This window comes from Neomonachus schauinslandi, chromosome 12 (genome assembly GCF_002201575.2).
Source record: "Neomonachus schauinslandi chromosome 12, ASM220157v2, whole genome shotgun sequence".
Taxonomy (NCBI): domain Eukaryota; kingdom Metazoa; phylum Chordata; class Mammalia; order Carnivora; family Phocidae; genus Neomonachus; species Neomonachus schauinslandi.
In genome coordinates, this window is record NC_058414.1 from 69,739,909 (window position 1) to 69,760,010 (window position 20,102).

Below are 20,102 nucleotides of genomic sequence, written 5' to 3' on the forward strand. Positions count from 1 at the left end.
TGAGGGACAAAATGTATTTTTTGTGTAAGTCAGATTTAAAACCATTTTCTCTCTAGAACCAAACAAAAAAAACACCAAACATTTTAATTCCAAGCATCCTATTTCCTACTATTCTGACTCCTTTCTTTAGTTCTCCAACTCCACAATTCTTGGGGTCCACAATCCATTGGTGGGTGATACCACCTTTTCACTCCCCCTCATCCAACTCATATTTATATATCATTATAATCACCACAATATACACACCATCATTTCCCTTCCCCCTGAGTCATTATACTCATTTGAGCATTAATCTTATTATACTAATGTTCTGTCCATTCACTTTCTCACTCTCTAAAAAAATTGTTTCCCTTTAACTTTATACCTCGATTATTACATTAGCTTCCTAACTGATTTCCTTACTTACACCCTCCCTTCCTATAGTCTATCTTAACACAGCCATTAATTCTTAAGAATCCCTGACACATTATAAAAGGTTAATAAAATCCTGTTAAGTTTCTTAAAACACCCAATGACTCATTCACACAGAATAAAAGCCAATGTCTTTACAATGGTTACAAGACCCTACAAAATCTAGCTGTTCATTATCTTATTCTCTACCACTCCTCTTCCCCTCATATTTTGCTCTAGCCACGCTGGTCTCCTTACTGTTTCAGAAACATCCCAGCATAATCTGTACCTAAAGGCCTTCGGACTTCTTAGGCCTTTTCTCTCACTTTTTTTTTCCGCATTTTTTATACATATTACTTCAGTGAGGCCTATCCTGTCTACCCTACTTAAAATCGTTGTATTTTTCCTTGCTTCATTTTTCTCATGGCACTTACTATATCTGACCTAGTATATATTTAACTTATATATTGTTTCTTGCCTCTAACCCCCACTAGCATGTAAGCTCAAAGAGAGCAAGGATTTTGGTTGATTATTGTATTCCCAGTGCCTATGATGTGATTAGTACACAGTAGACAATCATTAAAAATTATTTATTAAATGAATAAAATAACTAAATTAAATACATTTTTTTCTCTGGATTATTTGTTGAATGAGTGAAATATATATTATTACATAACTTTTAAATGATATTAAAACAGAAATTGTGGATAAAGTAACTACAATGAAATATAAATCAGAAGTTATAACTTTATTATCCACACAGAAAGATAATACTTTGTTTTCTGGGAATTCATTTTTATTAATTTTTTATTTACTTTTTTAGAGAGAGAGGGAGAGAGAGAATGAGAGAGAGACAGAGAGGAGGGGCAAAGGCAGAAGGAGAGAGAGAATCCTAAGCAGACTCCACGCCCAGTGCAGAGCCCCAGGACTCTCTCTCACAACCCTGAGGTCATGACCTGAGCCCAAATCAAAAGTCCACTGCTTAAGGGACTGAGCCACCCAGCCACCCCTGGGAATTCATTTTTAAATTCAGTCAATATACATATCCATTCTTCTCATTTTACCACCTTGAGAGAACTGACCAGCAGTATTTCATTTTCTGGTATCTTAAATGTTAGAATTTGTACTATGAATTTATACTATGATAAAATAAACATTCTCCAAAATAAATTTAAGTGCTGCAGTACTCTGAGTTATACATCCAAAATTCAGGATTTTAACACTTTTAAGATGTTTTCAAATTTTACATTGTAGAAACATATTCACTTTTACTTGAATCCAAATATGGATAACTATGAAATGAAATTTCTATACTATAACTTTTTAATGAAGAGTTAAAACTCATATTTTAAATGTATTGGTATTTAAATATATTAAATGCATTTAAAGCTATACTTTATTTATTTTTAAAGCTATACTTTTAAAAAGTTGAAACAAAATTTAGTTATGTCCAAGAAAAACATTTGATTAAAAAGAGATGAATGATATAAACCTAGTGGAAAGTGAGGCAAGGGGGAAAAGTTATTTAAAAGACATAATCTGTTTTAAAACAGTCCTATTTTGGTACCGTGAATTATACAAAGCATTATTTGGATTTAAGAGTTTAAACAATACATTAGAAACCAAAAATGTTAGTTCATAAAAACACTCACCTACAACACCATTCAATACGACCTTCGCCCTCACAAGTTTTTGCCCAATGGTTATCTGCCAAATTTTTCATTGCAACAGCATATTCACAAAGTGTTTCCTCATCCTCACAATGTTCTCGCCAGATCTTATCAAAATCTCCCACTAAAAGCAAGGGAAAAAAATGAATTAAGTTAACTTCACTTAAAAATGGCTTTTAAAAGTTTATTTCTGCATAACCTAAAATTACTTAAAAATGAGAAAGGCAAAATCATGAAATCAAATTTCATGAAGCTTAAATTTTTTTAATTTTAAAAGCTCCTTTATGCAAATGATGCATCATTTTAACTATGATGATTTGATAATCAAATTTCACCATTTTAAACAGATGGATTTGTGAAGCTGAATGGAACTAATAAACATAAGTAGACATAAGTGTGAGTTATCAGTTTATAAACCAAAAACACACAGATAGAGAACAATTATGGCTGGGCATTCAAGCATTAATTATCCTGCTACCCTTGGGCAATATGACCTTGCAGCACAGAGTAAAGTTACTTAAGCCTGCTTCTTGCCTATTATTTTCTTGGATCTCTACATACAGTTTCCTATATTAAAAAGGGGTTGATAGGTGAGATGGTAACATAAATTAGCAAGCAAGCTAAATATTTTTATTTACTCATTGGACATGCTCTCGGCATACTGTACTTCAAAAAATTATAATCCTAGGGCAAAAATACTGCTAGAGAAATTACCTTGAAAGCCTCTCCAAACTTTTAAGTCTTTATAAAATGTTCTGAATAAAAATTATAAGCTGACTATATTATCTGGCCACGACATTTTTTTTTTTTTTTTAAAGATTTTATTTATTTATCTGAGACAGAGAGAATGAGAGAGACAGAGAGCACATGAGAGGGGGGAAGGTCAGAGGGAGAAGCAGGCTCCCTGCCTAGCAGGGAGCCCGATGTGGGACTCGATCCAGGGACTCCAGGATCATGACCTGAGCTGAAGGCAGTCGCTTAACCAACTGAGCCACCCAGGCGCCCTGGCCACGACATTTTTAAAAACATTAAATCAGTCACCACTTTTAATATGAAATCTGAAAGAGCGAGGTGCGTTCTGATAAAGAATGGAATGAGAATGCTATGGCCAAATAAATGACATTAACATAATTGTAAAGGTAAAAGAATAAACAAAAGGATAAACAAAAATTATCATGGTAGCCTCACTCAATGTCCTAAATCATAAGATTAGGTTTTCTTGCCTTATGTTCAAATGTAGGCAATTGTTTGGTGACAGAATAAACTTAAAAACATAAAATAAAACAGAAATTTTCTCCCCAGGTGAGACTATTAGATTCTAGCATTTAAGAGGTGTATTTGGTTTTTTTTTTTTTAAACACAGAAAAAGAATTATAACAGTTCAAATTATCAAGACTTACTTATTCAAAATTTGAAAAACCTTATTATTGTAGGCAGAGAGTCCAACAAGGACTGTGTTGAAAATCAGAATACTAGCCCTTTAGTCTGACTAAATTAAGAAACAGCAATAAAGGTACATACATGCCCTCACACACAGTATATATCACAGTCTCAATCTTGGCCTGAATACTGACTGTAAACCCAAAAGGGATGAAGGGTTCTCTTTTGGGGGGTTATGTATTTATACAACAATATTTTTATTAACCAGTAATATTTGTGTAGTGACAGAGCTCTCAATTTGTTATAGAGTGGACTGCAAAAACCATCCACTAAAACAAGCAGGCAAATGTATTTCCTAAATTCTCAAAGAAAAACTCCTCAGTTTTAGCAACATCTTTCAGATATAGTTATTTACCAAATCTCTAAATAGAACTACAGGAAGTAAAGTCTTTGAAAAAAATATTTTGATTAATGATACATTAATAAACCTATGTGTTCCTAACACTCTTCCTGACTATTCATCAGACTTGGTATCAAAGGGTTCATTAAGGTATAGTATCATTTTATTATTTTATTTTTTATTTTTTAAAGATTTTATTTATTTATTTGACAGAGAGAGACACAGCGAGAGAGGGAACACAAGCAGGGGGAGTGGGAGAGGGAGAAGCAGGCTTCCCGCAGAGCAGGGAGCCTGATGTGGGACTCGATCCCAGGACCCTGGGATCATGACCTGAGCTGAAGGCAGTCGCTTAACCGACTGAGCCACCCAGGCGCCCAAGGTATAGTATCATTTTAAAGGTACTTTATCTTTTATTAAGATAGGTATCTTCAATTCTAAAAGACCTTTTGTTTGAACTTCTAAGTTTCACTGTCCTATATAATATGTAAAATAAATACATAAAATTACTACATCTGTTGGTAATAAGAATCATTCAAACAAAAGCTGTATGGGAAAAGCTATGTTTAACATATTTAAACAGATTTCCTTTCTGTAAGGCATTTTAGCTTAGATTCTACAGAAGATACAACATAAGACAAAGACCTGGGTATAAGTAGTTTGTTTGGGAGCGAATCCTAGGAAACAGGAGTGAGGGAGTGGGGAGAATGAGCCAAGGCAGGAAAAAATGCTAATACAAAGGTGCATTATTGAGTTTGCTGCTGTGGGCGAGAGAAGCGTATGAATGCCTCTGGAATTGTGCACCTAAAAAACAGGAGGCTGGAACATTTTATGCATCAGCTACAATCCCCAATTAACTGAGAGTTGTTGAGAACCTGTACTTCTAGTTTGCACTTAGACACTGAGTAAGGGACATCCTTAGCGGGCTCCAGCAGTGCTGAAGAACAGTGGAAAGCAGAAAAGAAAGCAGCACTCATTTAAAGTGTGACTTTGTTAGGGCTGGGTGCCTCTGAGCTCACAGTGTTTGTCCATCACAGCTGAAGACCAAGGGTAAGTTATGTGGGGCACCAAATACATCTACTACAACTCCATCACTGTATACTGTGGAATTCAATTTACTCTAGAATTAACTAGAGTTGCAAAGGCAACTGTATATATACAAAGATAACTGTATATATACAGAAACCTACTGCCCTTCAGCTTTTAAGAAGACCTGTAGTTTTTCACATTCAACAAAATTTTGTGTACATACTATCAATTTCTTGTAGAGTTTTAAAGCTTACTATCTGCTCCACTGAGGTTTTGAGGAAGGATTCAAATTTTGTCGGTAAAGCCTATTTAACTCAAACTGTTTGCAGAAAACTTCCAACTTAATGTCTTTGCTAACATTTAAGTCTCGCAACTCTCCCCAGGTATGCTGTTACTGAAACTGATGTGTGATTAGTAAAGTGTAGTACACTTATAATAGAGACTAAACAATGTAACTGTATATATCTTTCATTCTTTCAATGGATTTGCTGGGGGGAAAAACACTCTATGTCAAATGCTACCCAGAATAACAAAGTTAATGAGCTAGCACTGGCATCAAAGAAAGGGAAGAAGATATGTCATAAAATGTGGTGGATGCTATAAGGTATGAACCTGATTATGTTCCCTATGTCCTCTATAAGGCTTCCTGGACCCAGAACTTTTAAATCATATACAACAAGAATGTATCAAACCCTGTCTGCTAAGAACACACTATGTTAAATGGTGGTTACAAAGTTGAACAAAAAACACAGTCTCCAGTTATAAAAAAATTCCATGTTCTAGAATACCCTTGAAAGCTTACTATTTTTTAAATAAAGTTATTAAACAAAAATAGAATGGGCAAATTCAGTTTTTTTCCATAATAGTCCATTCTTTGTTTTTACAGTATTCAAAATAATGGTATTTATCCTTCAAGCAAAGTATTTTCAAAATAATTTATGATTTGGGTTCTAAAAGCCAAAACCAGTTAAGGTTGACAAGTGCCCAGTATACATAATGAAAACCCCTCTGCTAACTTGGTCAAAATGCATACACAAAAAATATGTTAAAACTTGATTCTAAGAATTTTTAGTTATCATTTAGTAATTAGGTCAACCAACATCTAAAAGATTTAATTATTTAAAAGAATAATACTTTTTCATTACCAAACAGCAAATCAGGAACTAAGAACTTCCTGAGGTCTGCATCAAAGATCTAGTCAACAGAACCAGAAATGCTTAAGTATTCAAGCTCAGAGTTCTCAATGAATTAGTAATCAGTCATATGATTTTACAATGATACTGGCATTTGTGATGACTCAAAATCACTGCGATTAATATCTATTGTCTTGCCCACTTCTTACGGACATCCTCTAAAAGTATGAATGGATCTTTAAAAAAAAGAGAGAAAGAGAAAGAAAGAGGAAGAAGGGAGGGAAAGGTAAATCTCCAATAAATACATACATTTCATTTTGTCCAAATACAGAGAATTCAAAAAATTATTTTTAGAAAGCACAATTAAAAATATATGCCTTCCAGCTGAACTTGAAATTAATAATTAGTGAACATTTTATGGTCAAACTAAAATAATAAACATAGAGAAGAAATCAGTAATCATTTGTTCAAATACATAGTTTTAAAGATCAAGGTAAACCTCTGCTTAGTCTAAAAGATAAAGTCATCAATTTGCCTAATAAGATTCTAGAACTAAGTTAACATGACTTCTATTTATTATATTCTTCTTATATTTAAAATTTTAAAACAGTAATTTAAAAAAAACTAATAATTTAAAACACAACTAATGCCAATTCAAGTTGTCAAACTAAGTTCAATAACAGAAATCAATGAACCAAGTTATTTTGAAGATTGGTCCTAATATCAAGAAAATATCTTTTTTTTTTGGTAAAGATTTTATTTATTTATTTGAGAGAGAGAGAGTACAAGGAGCCCGATGCGGGCCTTGATCCCAGGACCCTGGGATCCTGACCTGAGCCAAAGGCAGAGGCTTAACCGACTGAGCCACCCAGGCGCCCCTCAAGACAGTATCATAATTATTGATTAAATTCACCTCCACAAACATTTTGTGTGACAACTAAAAGAAAAAAATATGAACTACTACTTCCTATGAAAAGGCAGTACCAACTAACTAGGAAAAAATTAATAGCACATTAATTTATTAATTCAAAAGACAAAGTTCCATGGAATCTAAAACAAAAACAAAAAAACAAGCTCGTCGATACAGAGAGCAGATTGGTGGTCACTAGAAATATGGGGTGGGGTGTGGGAGAAATGGGTGAACGGGGTCAAAAGATACAAACTTCCAGTTATAAAATAAATAAGTCATGAGGATGTAAGAAAAAAAGTTCCATTTTTAATAATTTTGTGATTAGTTTAAGATATTATTACTTTGAGTGCAACTGTCTTTTAAGAACCAAGTACAATGGAGTTAAGGAGTTACTCATTTTTGCTCTTCTAAATAACCTCAAGAACAGGTCCAAACTCAAGTGAACCAATGGAATCCTCTATTTAAAAGTTGATACTATTCTTCCTTTTTGAATTAACCTCTCTCCTGCCATTTGTTATAAGCAAATTTCTTTCCTTCAAACAATAACTGAATTTACATATTCAAAAAGGTTTATCTGCTTCTTACCTGATCATCTTAAAATTCCTTCCTGTATGTATCTGCAATCCTTACGGTACTTTGTCACTTGTTTATGTATATTGTCTATTAAAACCGTAAGATGGTAATTTTCCCATTAGAAAGTATAAATTGAAAGGCAAAGACTATTTTGATTTATAACTTGTATAAGCTATAGGTGTTAGTGATGGTCCCCATTAATGGGGGAAAAATGTTTTACATTTTTGCCATATTGAAAAAATACACAAAACACCAAAATTATAAAATAAATTCGGTGCTAGAGTAAAATTCAAACTATAGTTGACAACTGTCAATGGACAATAGTGATGAAAAAGCAAAATTTGAATACTTCAAAATAGTGTTCTCAAAATATGAGTTACAAGAGGCTTAGAAAAAGAGTAGATTCAAAATCAATTTTCTGGAAACTTCACTGTTTTATGCTGATTTATATATTTTTTACTTTATGTTACTGTCTAAAGAAAAACTTGCAGCTGGAAATGCAGTTGTATCCATTAAGTTCTTTGGTAACAGTACATACATCTAAATAAAAATGTGAAAAAACAAAATTCAAATGGCATTTTCTACTGAAATAGAAAAAAACCCAACAGTACATATATCTTGTAGGAAAAGCTATAAGCTTAAGGAGAAATTATTGGCAAAAACACTATTTAAATAGATGAGCTATTTTTATGGGGGAAAAAAAGATATATGGTGCTAAAGTACATGCATTTTTACATGCCAGGACCATCTGATGTTTATAAGTATGTTAGAAATAATATTATTTTCTCAATAACTCCTAATTTTCACTCCTAAATTTATACAAGTTCCACTTTAAAAATATAAAGCACAGAAGATAAGAAATTTTGTTAAGTGTAAATCTGAGGCTAATTTTATTTTTTTATTTTTTATTTTTTAAAGATTTTATTTATTTATTTGAGACAGAGAGAATGAGAGACAGAGAGCATGAGAGGGAGGAGGGTCAGAGGGAGAAGAAGACTCCCTGCCGAGCAGGGAGCCTGATGCGGGACTCGATCCCGGGACTCCAGGATCATGACCTGAGCCGAAGGCAGTTGCTTAACCAACTGAGCCACCCAGGCGCCCTGAGCTAATTTTAGATAAGAATAGCATGTCATTATTCTTAGTGGTTTACCCTTGTTGAGTCATGATATCAAAGATCAACACTGCACTGTTGTGGTTCTTACATGGTATACAGTACAAAAGAAATCACATGATTCCATATTCACGAAACTCTAAAAAAGACAAATTTATAGTGAGAAGGGATCGGTGGACATGGAGTACAGAGTGAGAGAGGCGTGACTACAAAGGAACATGAGGAAATTTGGGAAACAAAAGAAATGTTCTGTATTTTTAGTGTAGTAATGCTTCATAGGTGTATACATCTGTCAAAACCAATCCCTATCAAAATACCATCAACTTTTTTCAAAGAAATGGAACAAACAGTCCTAAAATTTGTATGGAACCAGAAAAGACCCCGAATAGCCAGAGGAATGTTGAAAAAGAAAAGCAAAGCTGGCGGCATCACAATTCCGGACTTCAAGCTCTATTACAAAGCTGTCATCATCAAGACAGTATGGTACTGGCAAAAAAACAGACACATGGATCAATGGAACAGAATAGAGAGCCCAGAAATGGACCCTCAACTCTATGGTCAACTAATCTTCGACAAAGCAGGAAAGAATGTCCAATGGAAAAAAGACAGTCTCTTCAACAAATGGTGTTGGGAAAATTGGATAGCCACATGCAGAAAAATGAAACTGGACCACCACACCTTACACCACACACAAAATAGACTCAAAATGGTTGAAAGACCTCAGTGTGAGACAGGAGTCCATCAACATCCTAGAGGAGAACACAGGCAGTAACCTCTTCGACCTCAGCTGCAGCAACTTCTTCCTAGAAACATCGCCAAAGGCAAGGGAAGCAAGGGCAAAAATGAACTATTGGGACTTCATCAAGATAAAAAGCTTTTGCACAGTAAAGGAAACAGTCAACAAAACCAAAAGACAACCGACAGAATGGGAGAAGATATTTGCAAATGACATATCAGATAAAGGGCTAGTATCCAAAATCTATAAAGAACTTCTTAAACTCAACACCCAAAGAACAAATAATCCAATCAAGAAATGGGCAGAAGACATGAACAGACATTTTTCCAAAGAAGACATCCAAATGGCCAACAGACACATGAAAAAGTGCTCAACATCACTCGGCATCAGGGAAATCCAAATCAAAACCTCAATGAGATACCACCTCACACCAGTCAGAATGGCTAAAATTAACAAGTCAGGAAATGACAGATATTGGCGGGGATGCGGAGAAAGGGGAACCCTTCTACACTGTTGGTAAGAATGCAAGCTGGTGCAGCCACTCTGGAAAACAGTATGGAGGTTCCTCAAAAAGTTGAAAGTAGAGCTACCCTATCATCCAGCAATTGCACTACTGGGTATTTACCCCATAGATACAAATGTAGTGATCAGAAGGGGTATGTGCACCCCAATGTTTATAGCAGCAATGTCCACAACAGCCAAACTATGGAAAGAGCTAAGATGTCCATCAACAGATGAATGGATAAAGAAGACGTGGTATATATGTACAATGGAATATTATGCAGCCATCAAAAAAACCCCCGAAATCTTGCCATTTGCAGTGACGTGGATGTAACTAGAGGGTACTGTGCTAAGCGAAATAAGTCAGAGAAAGACATGTATCATATGATCTCACTGCTATGAGGAATTCTTAATCTCAGGAAACAAACTGAGGGTTGCTGGAGTGGAGGGGGGTGGGAGGGATGGGGTGACTGGGTGAAAGACATTGGGGAGGGTATGTGCTATGGTGAGTGTTGTGAATTGTGTAAGACTGATGAATCACAGACCTGTACCTCTGAGACAAATAATACATTATATGTTAAAAAAAAAAAAAAAAGATAGTAGGAACGGAAAAATAAAGGGGGGGAATCGGAGGGGGAGACGAATCATGAGAGACTGTGGACTCTGAGAAACAAACTAAGGGTTCTAGAGGGGAGGGGGTGGGGGTATGGGTTAGCCTAGTGATGGGTATTAAAGAGGGCACGTATTGAATGGAGCACTGGGTGTTATACACAAACAATGAATCATGGAACACTACATCAAAAACTAATGATGTAATATGGTGATTAATGTAACATAATAAATTTTTTTTAGAAAACCACTGAATTACATACTTTAAATAGGTTCACTTTACTGTACATAAATAGTACCTCAATAAATTTCATTTAAAAATATTAAGTGCCATAAGCAAAGTAAAAGTTACAAAATTAAAAAAAATTGTATTTCATGAAATTTGAGGGTCATCATCTTCTCTAAAAAGAACAAAAACCGATCACAAACAAATCTTGAACTTGTAGAAATTCAGAACTAAAAATTTATTTAATTTTTACTTAGGTATATTATTAAATATGGGCAGTAAGATATATTACCTACAGATGACCAGATTACCAAATTCACATTTCAAGAACCTTTAAAGATCATTTCCTCTAATATGAGGTAAGCAGACAAACTCATGACCAAGTGGAAACAAGTTCAACAGCCATTCTATGGCATTAAAGTGTTCAGGACCAGTGTCTCACCAATACAGTTAAACCAGGCTTCTCAGAATTCCTGAGCACCTGATATAGTGGACACACCTAAAGGGGAAAAAACATCCAAGGTGTGTGGTGTAGAAGCAGCTCCTCAGATTCAAACACAAGAACACCTGAAAACCGGCATCTTATACCCAACATGCCATGACTAGTCATTTCTCTGATGAGGGAAAAACCCCAATATTGTAATGTACTAAGAAGGTCAGACCTTTCTTATAAAAACAGAAATATAAGAAAGGGGGGGGCAAAAAAAACCTGTTACAGGGCGCCTGGGTGGCTCAGTCGATTAAGTGGATGCCTTCGGCTCAGGTCATGATCCCAGGGTCCTGGGATCGAGCCCCGCATCGGGCTCCCTGCTCAGCGGAGAGCCTGTTTCTCCCTCTCCCTCTGCCTGCCTTTCTGCCTACTTGTGCTCTCTCTCTGTCAAATAAATAAATAAAATCTTTTTAAAAGGGGCGCCTGGGTGGCTCAGTCATTATGCGTCTGCCTTCGGCTCAGGTCATGATCCCAGGGTCCTGGGATCGAGCTCCACATTGGGCTCCCTGCCCTGCGGGAAGCCTGCTTCTCCCTCTCCCACTCCCCCTGCTTGTGTTCCCTCTCTCGCTGTGTCTCTCTCTGTCAAATAAATAACTAAAATCTTTAAAAAAAAAAAAAAAAACTTTTTAAAAAATGTTTAAAAAAAAAAAAAAGCCTGTTCAGCCATTCTAATACTGAAGAAGAGAGACTACAGAGCAGTCTCGGTAGAAATTCCAGGAACCAGCCAATCTTCAATGTTATAGCCCTTAAAAGCACCCAGGCAGTACAGCTAATGATATACCTCTATTATTTCTTAAACCATGTATTTAACAAATTTAATGTTTCCTATGTTGCAAATACTGTTTTAAGTACTTCACAAATATTAACTCATTTAATTCTAATATACCCATTGAGGCAGATATTTTACTTTACAGATAAGGAAACTGAAGTACAGAGAGATTAAGTAAACTTCTCAAGGGTACACATCAGACCTAGTAGTCAACTGCCTAAGTCCACACTTCTAACCACCACACCATCTTGCCTCTCTTTACAGGTTTTTAATTTATGAACGTTCACAGATATGAACAAAGCTTTGCACCAGAACAAAGTACACTGACTCTACTTGCCACAAACAAATGGTCTTTTGTCAGTCAAATGCAGTTATTTAGTCTCTGCAACTGCATTAATTGTTAGATTTCTGGCAATGGTTTCAACTCTGGCTGCAAACTGGAATCACCCAGAAGTTTCATTTAATTGATCAGGAGTGGGAACTGGTTATTTATTTTAATGTTCCCCAGATGAAGCCACTGTGCAGTGATGGCTCAAAACCACAGGTCTATGGTAAGACAGTAAACTCAAATGCCTCTTGAAATATACAGATCAGTGAGACTTGGGGCATCCTGAAGAGTCAAATTTAATTAAAAAACAAAACACTGCATGGATGAAACTCTGTATCTACAAACACAATTTAGCCCACAGTCTATCTTGTGTTTGGAGCATTCTCTTTTTATAAACATTTATGATAAAAATAATTCAAAATGTAAAACTGAATATTTCCTACACTTGAGATGGAAAGAATTAAGAAAAGTCAGAATCAACGACATCAACATCTGTTATTCCCTTATGAAACAACTTTACTGATATGTGTACAACCACAGAGATCACTTGCTTAGTGTAAACAAAGGACTTATGAACAACCTTCTGAGAACTAATTTCTGTATAAATGGGACTAGGAATTTCTATATTAAGTAGAGAAATTTCTTTATAAATGAGGAAAGGGGATATTCAGATGCCCCTCTAAAGGAATGGTGATTAGCCATCTATTCTAAAATAACCCTTGCAATGGGCATCAACATACCTACACTTAGAGCACAATAAATTAATATAGTTTATATCAGTGGTTCTCAGATGTTTTCATTTTGCAACTAATACAAATTTCACTCCCAGAATTTAGGAGATTGATATTAGGATTGTAAAATTTTTATCTCTGAAGTTACAATATGTAAGTAAATATACATTCATACACAAAATTATTACCATCTTCTAACACACACACAGACATACAATACAATATCCTTGTTAGTTCCCATTTTTCTGTTTGGACAAAACTTTTTTTTTTTTTTTAAATCTTTGGTTAACACTGGTATATAGGAACCAATGGGCAGGGAAAGAGGAGTAGCAGATAAGAAAGAAGAGAAATTCACAGTATACAGTAAATTAAGGCAAGTTGATTCAAGAAACATGTACCAAATGTTAAGGACAAGGCACTTTACAGTATCTATATTCTCCACTATTTACTGTTTTACTTATAGAGAAACAGTATGATGTTTATATTGATAATTTCAACCATTTTTAAAAGAGTAAAATTAATCTAACTATTCAATATAAGAAGCCATGACCATAAATTCTTTACAAAAAAATTGTACCCAAAATTTACAATTTATAAATACAAATGAATATAAAAAAATTAAACTCTACCACCTGGAAATATCTATATTAACTTCTTTCTTTTTGTGTGTGTCTTAAATTTATAAGGCATGATGCTACATACTAGGGATATAAAAACAAAAGGCAGAGTCCTACCCCAGGAACTAAATTTAGTGGGAAACACAGGTAAATGAACTGGTAAAGGATAAATACAATAAAGGCAAGCACAACTGTGGTATGGAAACATAAGACAGAAAGAGGGGCACTAATGTAAAATTGGACACTACTGGTGTCTTCCAAGGATCTGTACTCAATTATACATTATCATCACTCCGTGGGGCAGTTCATCTGGCCTCAAACTTCCACAGACAGGGCTTCCAATCCTACACTTCCAAAGGATATATTCCAAACTAAACAATTACACCATCCCTATAACAAATCAACCTGTGTACTCTGTTCTCCCTGGTCCCATCCCAACACACACACATTTCCAAAATGGATGAAAATGGGTACTTACATCTTCCCAGACAACAAAGCTGGACATCATCTCTGACTCTTCCCCTTTACTTTTACTGAAACTACTCACTCTGACCTTCAAAAAGTCTTTGGTATATCTTTCTCTATTTTCATGATCACTGTTGTTACTGATGCTATCATTAACTCTAAGTGAGATCAGAGTAAGAGTCTCGTAGGTGATCTCTTTTCTTCTAGGTTCCTTCCTATTCTATAGTACTTTTTAGCTCAGTGTTCCTTAACTCCTCTGTCCATTATATAACCTATGGAGCTTTTAAATACATATGCCTATGTTCCACAAAGTTCCACAGATGATACTGATGTGGAACCAAGGCTAAGATCTACTGCATTTATTGTTTTTTCCCCCTACAAAACAATCAAAAGGATCTACGTCAATCAAGAGGATCTACTTAATTTTTACTGTACCTTTTGAAATGTAAAAAAAATACAAACCCTACAAAGATGACTAAAAATAACAAAATCAAATAGCTAATATACCATGTGCCTCTCACTGAAATGACTGTTTATCAATGTTCTCTTTTAGTGTTACTAATTATTAAACCTTTCATTTTTTTCTCTCTGCTAGAACGGCAGTTCCAACTCTCCTTGTGCAAAGTTAACAAAGCCCTTCTGTGGACAGTCTTCACCTTACTTATTCTGCTGACTAAATAAAGATGCTATCACAAAGCAACACTTTCTGATTCTATATCAGAATGAGCGTGACTAAAAAAAAAAAAAAGTAAAGAAAACAGAATAAAACCTCACTTTAAAAAACGTAAAAAAAAGAAAACCTGTTCTAAGTTTCTTGGGGTCATGGAGTTGGTTAGTATTTTGAAGTAGTGTCGAAGGCCACAGAAGGAAAAAAAAGTTGGGAAATTTCAATTACAAAGTCTGTTATCCTAATTTTAAAAACAATTTCAAAACTTTGTTTCAGGAAAAACATGAACATTACATTCATTCTTTCATTTTTAGACCTTCTGGTGTTAGTTTAAATTATTTCTAATTCAACATTTTCCCTCCCTGCCAATTCTCTTGTTTGAGGTGTTTGCTAAAGAATAACAATCACAAACGTATTTTTCAGCCTATCCAAAACTGTTATTCTAGCTCACCCTTTGTCTCAAACTATGAAGAATTTGAATAATCAATAAGAATTAAACATCTCAACTAGACTATTTAGTAGTTGCTTCTTAATATGCTGCTCACAACTGTTTATATTTGAAACATAATTAGTCTACAGAACCAACATAGCCTGTGTTCTCCTTTTGTGCTTCAGTATCAGTAATCTGTCTTAACTGCTTTTATAATATCATCATTGCTATTACTAACATTGATTTTAATATAGGAAACTACAATAAAGATCACCCATAATCCCATGACCTTGAGAATATCACTGTTAACAGGTTATTATGCATTTTTACTTTTCTCTGATTGATTTATAAGCTGCATGGGTTTGTGTGATGAACTGTTTTAACTTGTTTTGGCATAGAGAATAAATTCAGAGTGAATAAACTGATGAAATTTACTAAAGACATCCACAGATGGGTTAAAAAATCAAAACTAAATGGAATGGAAATCACACTTTTATTTCTAACAACTGTAGCCTTTACATTTTCTCAGAATTTTTACATCATTGAAAACTTTAAGTCTGGAAAAAGAGATGCCAAGCATAATAATCATCATTATAAGAACAGGATTATGTGACTAGGATTATGGAAAAAAACATACAAAGACACTTAAAATACACATGGCTCTACTTCAGTTTTCAATTAGATACGTACTCATCAGGCAGATTGGATTAAACAATGAAGTCCCTGTTTGGAAAGCAAAACTAGCTGTTTCTCATTAAAAAGCTGTCTACAACTCATGATACATTTAAAATGTTTCTGGCCTCCCATCCTGGTTAGTACTTGGATGCGAGGCCAGAAACATTTTAAATGTATCATGAGTTGTTGACAGCTTTTTGTGGTGTTATTTTTAAAATTCTGTATAGCAAAGACAGAAAACACCTGTATCTGCAAGCATATTTCCATTTATATAAACTCAATCTAAAAGACTGTCCCTTAGCTATAAATGGCTGACACTACAAACACCTCTTCTCACCACTGCTAGACATTTCTCTACCATTTCCTCTTGGTAACTAAAGACAAATCAGCACTGCCTACAACACTGACCATTATCTCCAATTCTCACTTTATACAAATTGGCAAAGGATCTTTAAGTGGTGACAGAGAACAGGTAGTAAATAGAGTAGAGAGGGAAAAAAGTGGTAAAAGAAGGAGTGCACTAAATCCACCTGCTCGTCTTTACCATTCTATCCACTACCCCTCCCAACCCCAAACCTGCTCATCCCCATCAACAAGCATCAGTTGGACAAATGGACTGGGAAGGATGGAGAGAAATCTTTTCCTACCACAGCAGGAAAATCTTATTTTCATTGTTATTCCTGCTTCATTTTCAATTTCAGTACCAGATATAAGGGAAGGGAAAACTACATTATCTAACTCTGTACTCATTATCCAGTGCTCACTCCTGTCCTTATTATCCAGTGAACATTCTTCATTCTACCCTAATTTATTTCCTTTCCTGCCATTTCTCACACAAAAACCCGTACCTCATATAGTCCCAACTCAACTAATCATACCTATTCCATGGATTACCCCATTCTCAACAATTCACATCTTTATACCCAACACAAACTTCTGCTTCCCATTTTCCCTCCTATTCCACCAACATGTGGAGTCACCATTAGGTGTGCAATTGGGAAGAAAAACCATTATGCCCATAAAATATGTACAGTGCTAATGATGAACTATCCAAACTTTAATCAAGTTGTTTCAGTATTTTGGGGATTTGGCACACTCACGTGTAAAAGGAACGAGCTAGTTTAAATCTCCATTTCAAAAACTGGCTGGCAAATTTCCAGGCCCCAGTGACAAGGATTCTGAAACTATATACCTAAGGTAGAGACAGGAATTTTCTAAATGGCACCCAGATGAGTCTACTGATCAGTCATATTTGGGAATCAATGATAAATGCTAAGGCTCCTTCTAGTCTAACATTCTAATATTCTAAGCTGGAATTTTCACTGCATTTTCTGATAGGAATACTGTTAAAAGGTGTATAGTTTATATCGTTGATGGTCTTACAGTTACTGTTTAAATAGGCCTGTATAACCTGACCTAGCACCTAAGCTCCATTTATATCATTATTTTATGACCACAGGTGACTTGCAAATGAACTTATATGTTTGCAGACTGTGGACCACCAGTATTATAACAATACTAAAACCTCAGAGGAAAACACTAAAAATTACTTTCTTGGGATTATGTGCATAATTAGACTTTTCCATAGATGGCCTTTTCACCTTTTCACAGATTTCTGCCCAATCACAACTAAGATTTGACCTACAAGTCAGAAATAAAAGTAGGAAGGGCATGCTCTTTAGGATCTTTTACTTTGCTAGTTCACTGATGGGGCTTTGTGTATCACTGAAATAAAGCCTAGAGAAATCTAGATCATTGATGGAATTCAGGGCATTAAAATACCTAACGAACAGTCTCACTCAAATGTTTACAGACTGCCAGGACTTTACCTGCCCAGAAGCACACTAGATCATTCATTTATGAACCACATGTATCTATTCTAGCTCTAGTAACTTCCAACTACCAATTCTCATTATAAACAAAGGTTCCCTTGGTTAATATTCAAGTTTAAAGACATGTTTCAACATGTGAGAACTAATCAAGTAAAAACAGCACTTGAAGACATGATGACACATCAGTAGTGTGTTGATTTAAGTGGAACCTCTTCATTTATGAATAAATTAATAATATTATTATAAAAAGGTAAAAATGGAAACCATTATATGCTAGTCAGCTTTTTCTTTAAAAAGATGTACTTGCTTAGAGTTTTACAAAATAGCATGATAAATTAAAGGAAATTGTGTCCATTTATTTCATTTCTCCAGTGGATTTCTCCAATCTACAGTGAATGCCATTATGTAAGTGCATTCTCTGAATATCAAGAATGATGCAATGGTTGCCATAACAACTACTCATTTTATTGAATAAATTGTGGGTTGGGGGTTAAATCGTTCTTTTAAAAAACAAATGTCAACATCCTAACTATGCCTGATAAGTCTCTTTCTATTGTTACCTATTAAACAGTAACTATAGGCCATCTTTGAGGATGACTATTTAAACAGCTATTTAAAAAGCTAGGCTTGAGTTGCCAAGGGAGGAAAACTTTGAATTTAAAGTTTGAAAAATGAAACACATCAACTACATTCAAAGGAACAAAAGATACTTCTTTTTAATCTTCTACAGTAACTGAAAAGTGTTTGTAAATCAAAAGTAACATGATATTACATGTCACTGTAACAAATTTTGCTTCTAATCCTAAATTTAACTCACTATAAGACTAACACTAGAAGACTGCCGACTTTTCAGTTTGCAATTAAGCTGAAGTGAGAACAAGTAGAAGGTTATCCCTCATTTTGATACTCAAGAAATTTCTCCTGAGTGTGTGAAAAAACTGGGAATTTTCAATGTCAAGTGACCTATAAAATAGCTCTGTAAAGAAGCCTATATTTAAAAACACCAAGGATAACTGTAGACCCCAACTATAAACGCTCCTCAGGCGAAGCAAAAGCTACTAAAGGCTTCTTCCTTTGCTTAAGATCTTCCATAGGACAGGTTCCCAGCGATGGCCAGCTTCACTGGCATCTGTGTCCTTAGGAGGCTTGGTGGTTACACAGACTATTCAAAGCTAAACAGTATTTTGAGAACCTGCCCCAGATCTTTTCCTTCCCCACCGAAATAAACAGTAAGATCAAGGTTTTGAAGAATGGCGGGTGGGGGGTATGGATGGCGCCCCTCCCCCCTTTAACAAGGTGAAGTCCAGTCAGCTAGAAGGCCTGCTGACTTCGCAGCCCTGGAAACCAATGCGAGGAAGCTCCAGCACTGCCTGGCTAAACCCACAGGCAAGGGGTCTGTCGGGGCAGCAAATCAAACACCCTGGTCAAGCGCAAGGGAGAGAGTGGCAACTCAGGCTTCTTTTAATCTTTCACAAATGGCTTTTACCTGCCTTCGTGTTCTACCTTCACCTCTCTCGCGACAAGCGACCTCCGCCTCTTCTGGGAGGGTGCGTTTGTTTGTGTGTGTAGTGACAACAATCTCAGCACCCCGACTGGGGACAGGGGATTGGAAGGGGTGGGGACTCAGTTCCTCCACAGCCCTGGAACTCTCCTGAAGGGCCCTCGAAGAAAAGGGGGCGGGAGAGCGCGCCTGACGCCGACTGAGGACTCGACCAAGAAGGGGGCGTCCGGGCCTGGGAGAGCGGCACTGGCAGGGGCTGACGTGCAGCTCCTTCAGGTTGTAATGGTGGCCCCTTGGGGGAGGGGAGAGGTGACAAGGGGCTGGGGGCGATGAAGCCTCCCCTCCCCCCTCGCTCAAGCTCGCTGTTTACCTTCCCGGTACTTCTTGCGGAGCCGCCGGTGGACGCTCTTCACCACCCCGGAGAGCTTCTCCTGCTCCAGCTTCCGCTCCTGCTCCCGAGGCGGCGGAGTGCTCGGGGGCCCAGCCCCGTGCCTGCGAGCACTGCTTCGGCCGCCGGCCTCCGGCTCCATATCGCTGCCGCCGCTGCCGCCGCCGCCGCCGCCGCCGCCCCTCGGGCCCCCGCAGACGCCTGCCTGACGGAGGAGGTGGGGAAGGAGGAGGCAGCAGCGGAGGCAGCAGCCGGGGGAGGCAGAAGAGCCGAAGCGTCGGCCTCGGAGGTGGCCCCTTACCCAAACACTCAAGCTGATTGGTGGACTGTGGAGGGCTGGGCGGAAACGGAAAAGGCTAAGGGCCAATGGACGGAGAGCGCCGGCGGCGCACCCGGTTGTTTGGGACCGCGAGCAGCTGGAGGAGGCGGGGCTTGCGGGCTAAGGGGCGCTGAGGCATTGGGAGCGCTGGGCCCAAAAGCTCCTTTCTGTTCCCCACCCTTCGCCAGATTCTGTGCGCCGGCGCTGTGAATCACGCGCTTGCGC

At 36.7% G+C, this 20,102-nt stretch overlaps 1 protein-coding gene across 1 annotated transcript in view; it reads right to left on the minus strand.

Annotated features, from left to right (window-relative positions):
- The window catches only part of BMT2 (base methyltransferase of 25S rRNA 2 homolog), a 95,134-nt gene extending 75,306 nt beyond the window's left edge, over positions 1-19,828 (minus strand). The window contains exons 1-2 of the mRNA XM_021699300.2: positions 19,541-19,828; positions 2,043-2,184 (exon numbers count right to left, since the gene is read on the minus strand). Coding sequence (XP_021554975.1) covers positions 2,043-2,184; positions 19,541-19,700 — 302 coding nt within the window. The 5' untranslated portion in view covers positions 19,701-19,828. The remainder of the gene's footprint in view (positions 1-2,042; positions 2,185-19,540) is intronic.
- Positions 19,829-20,102: the final 274 nt, after the last annotated feature.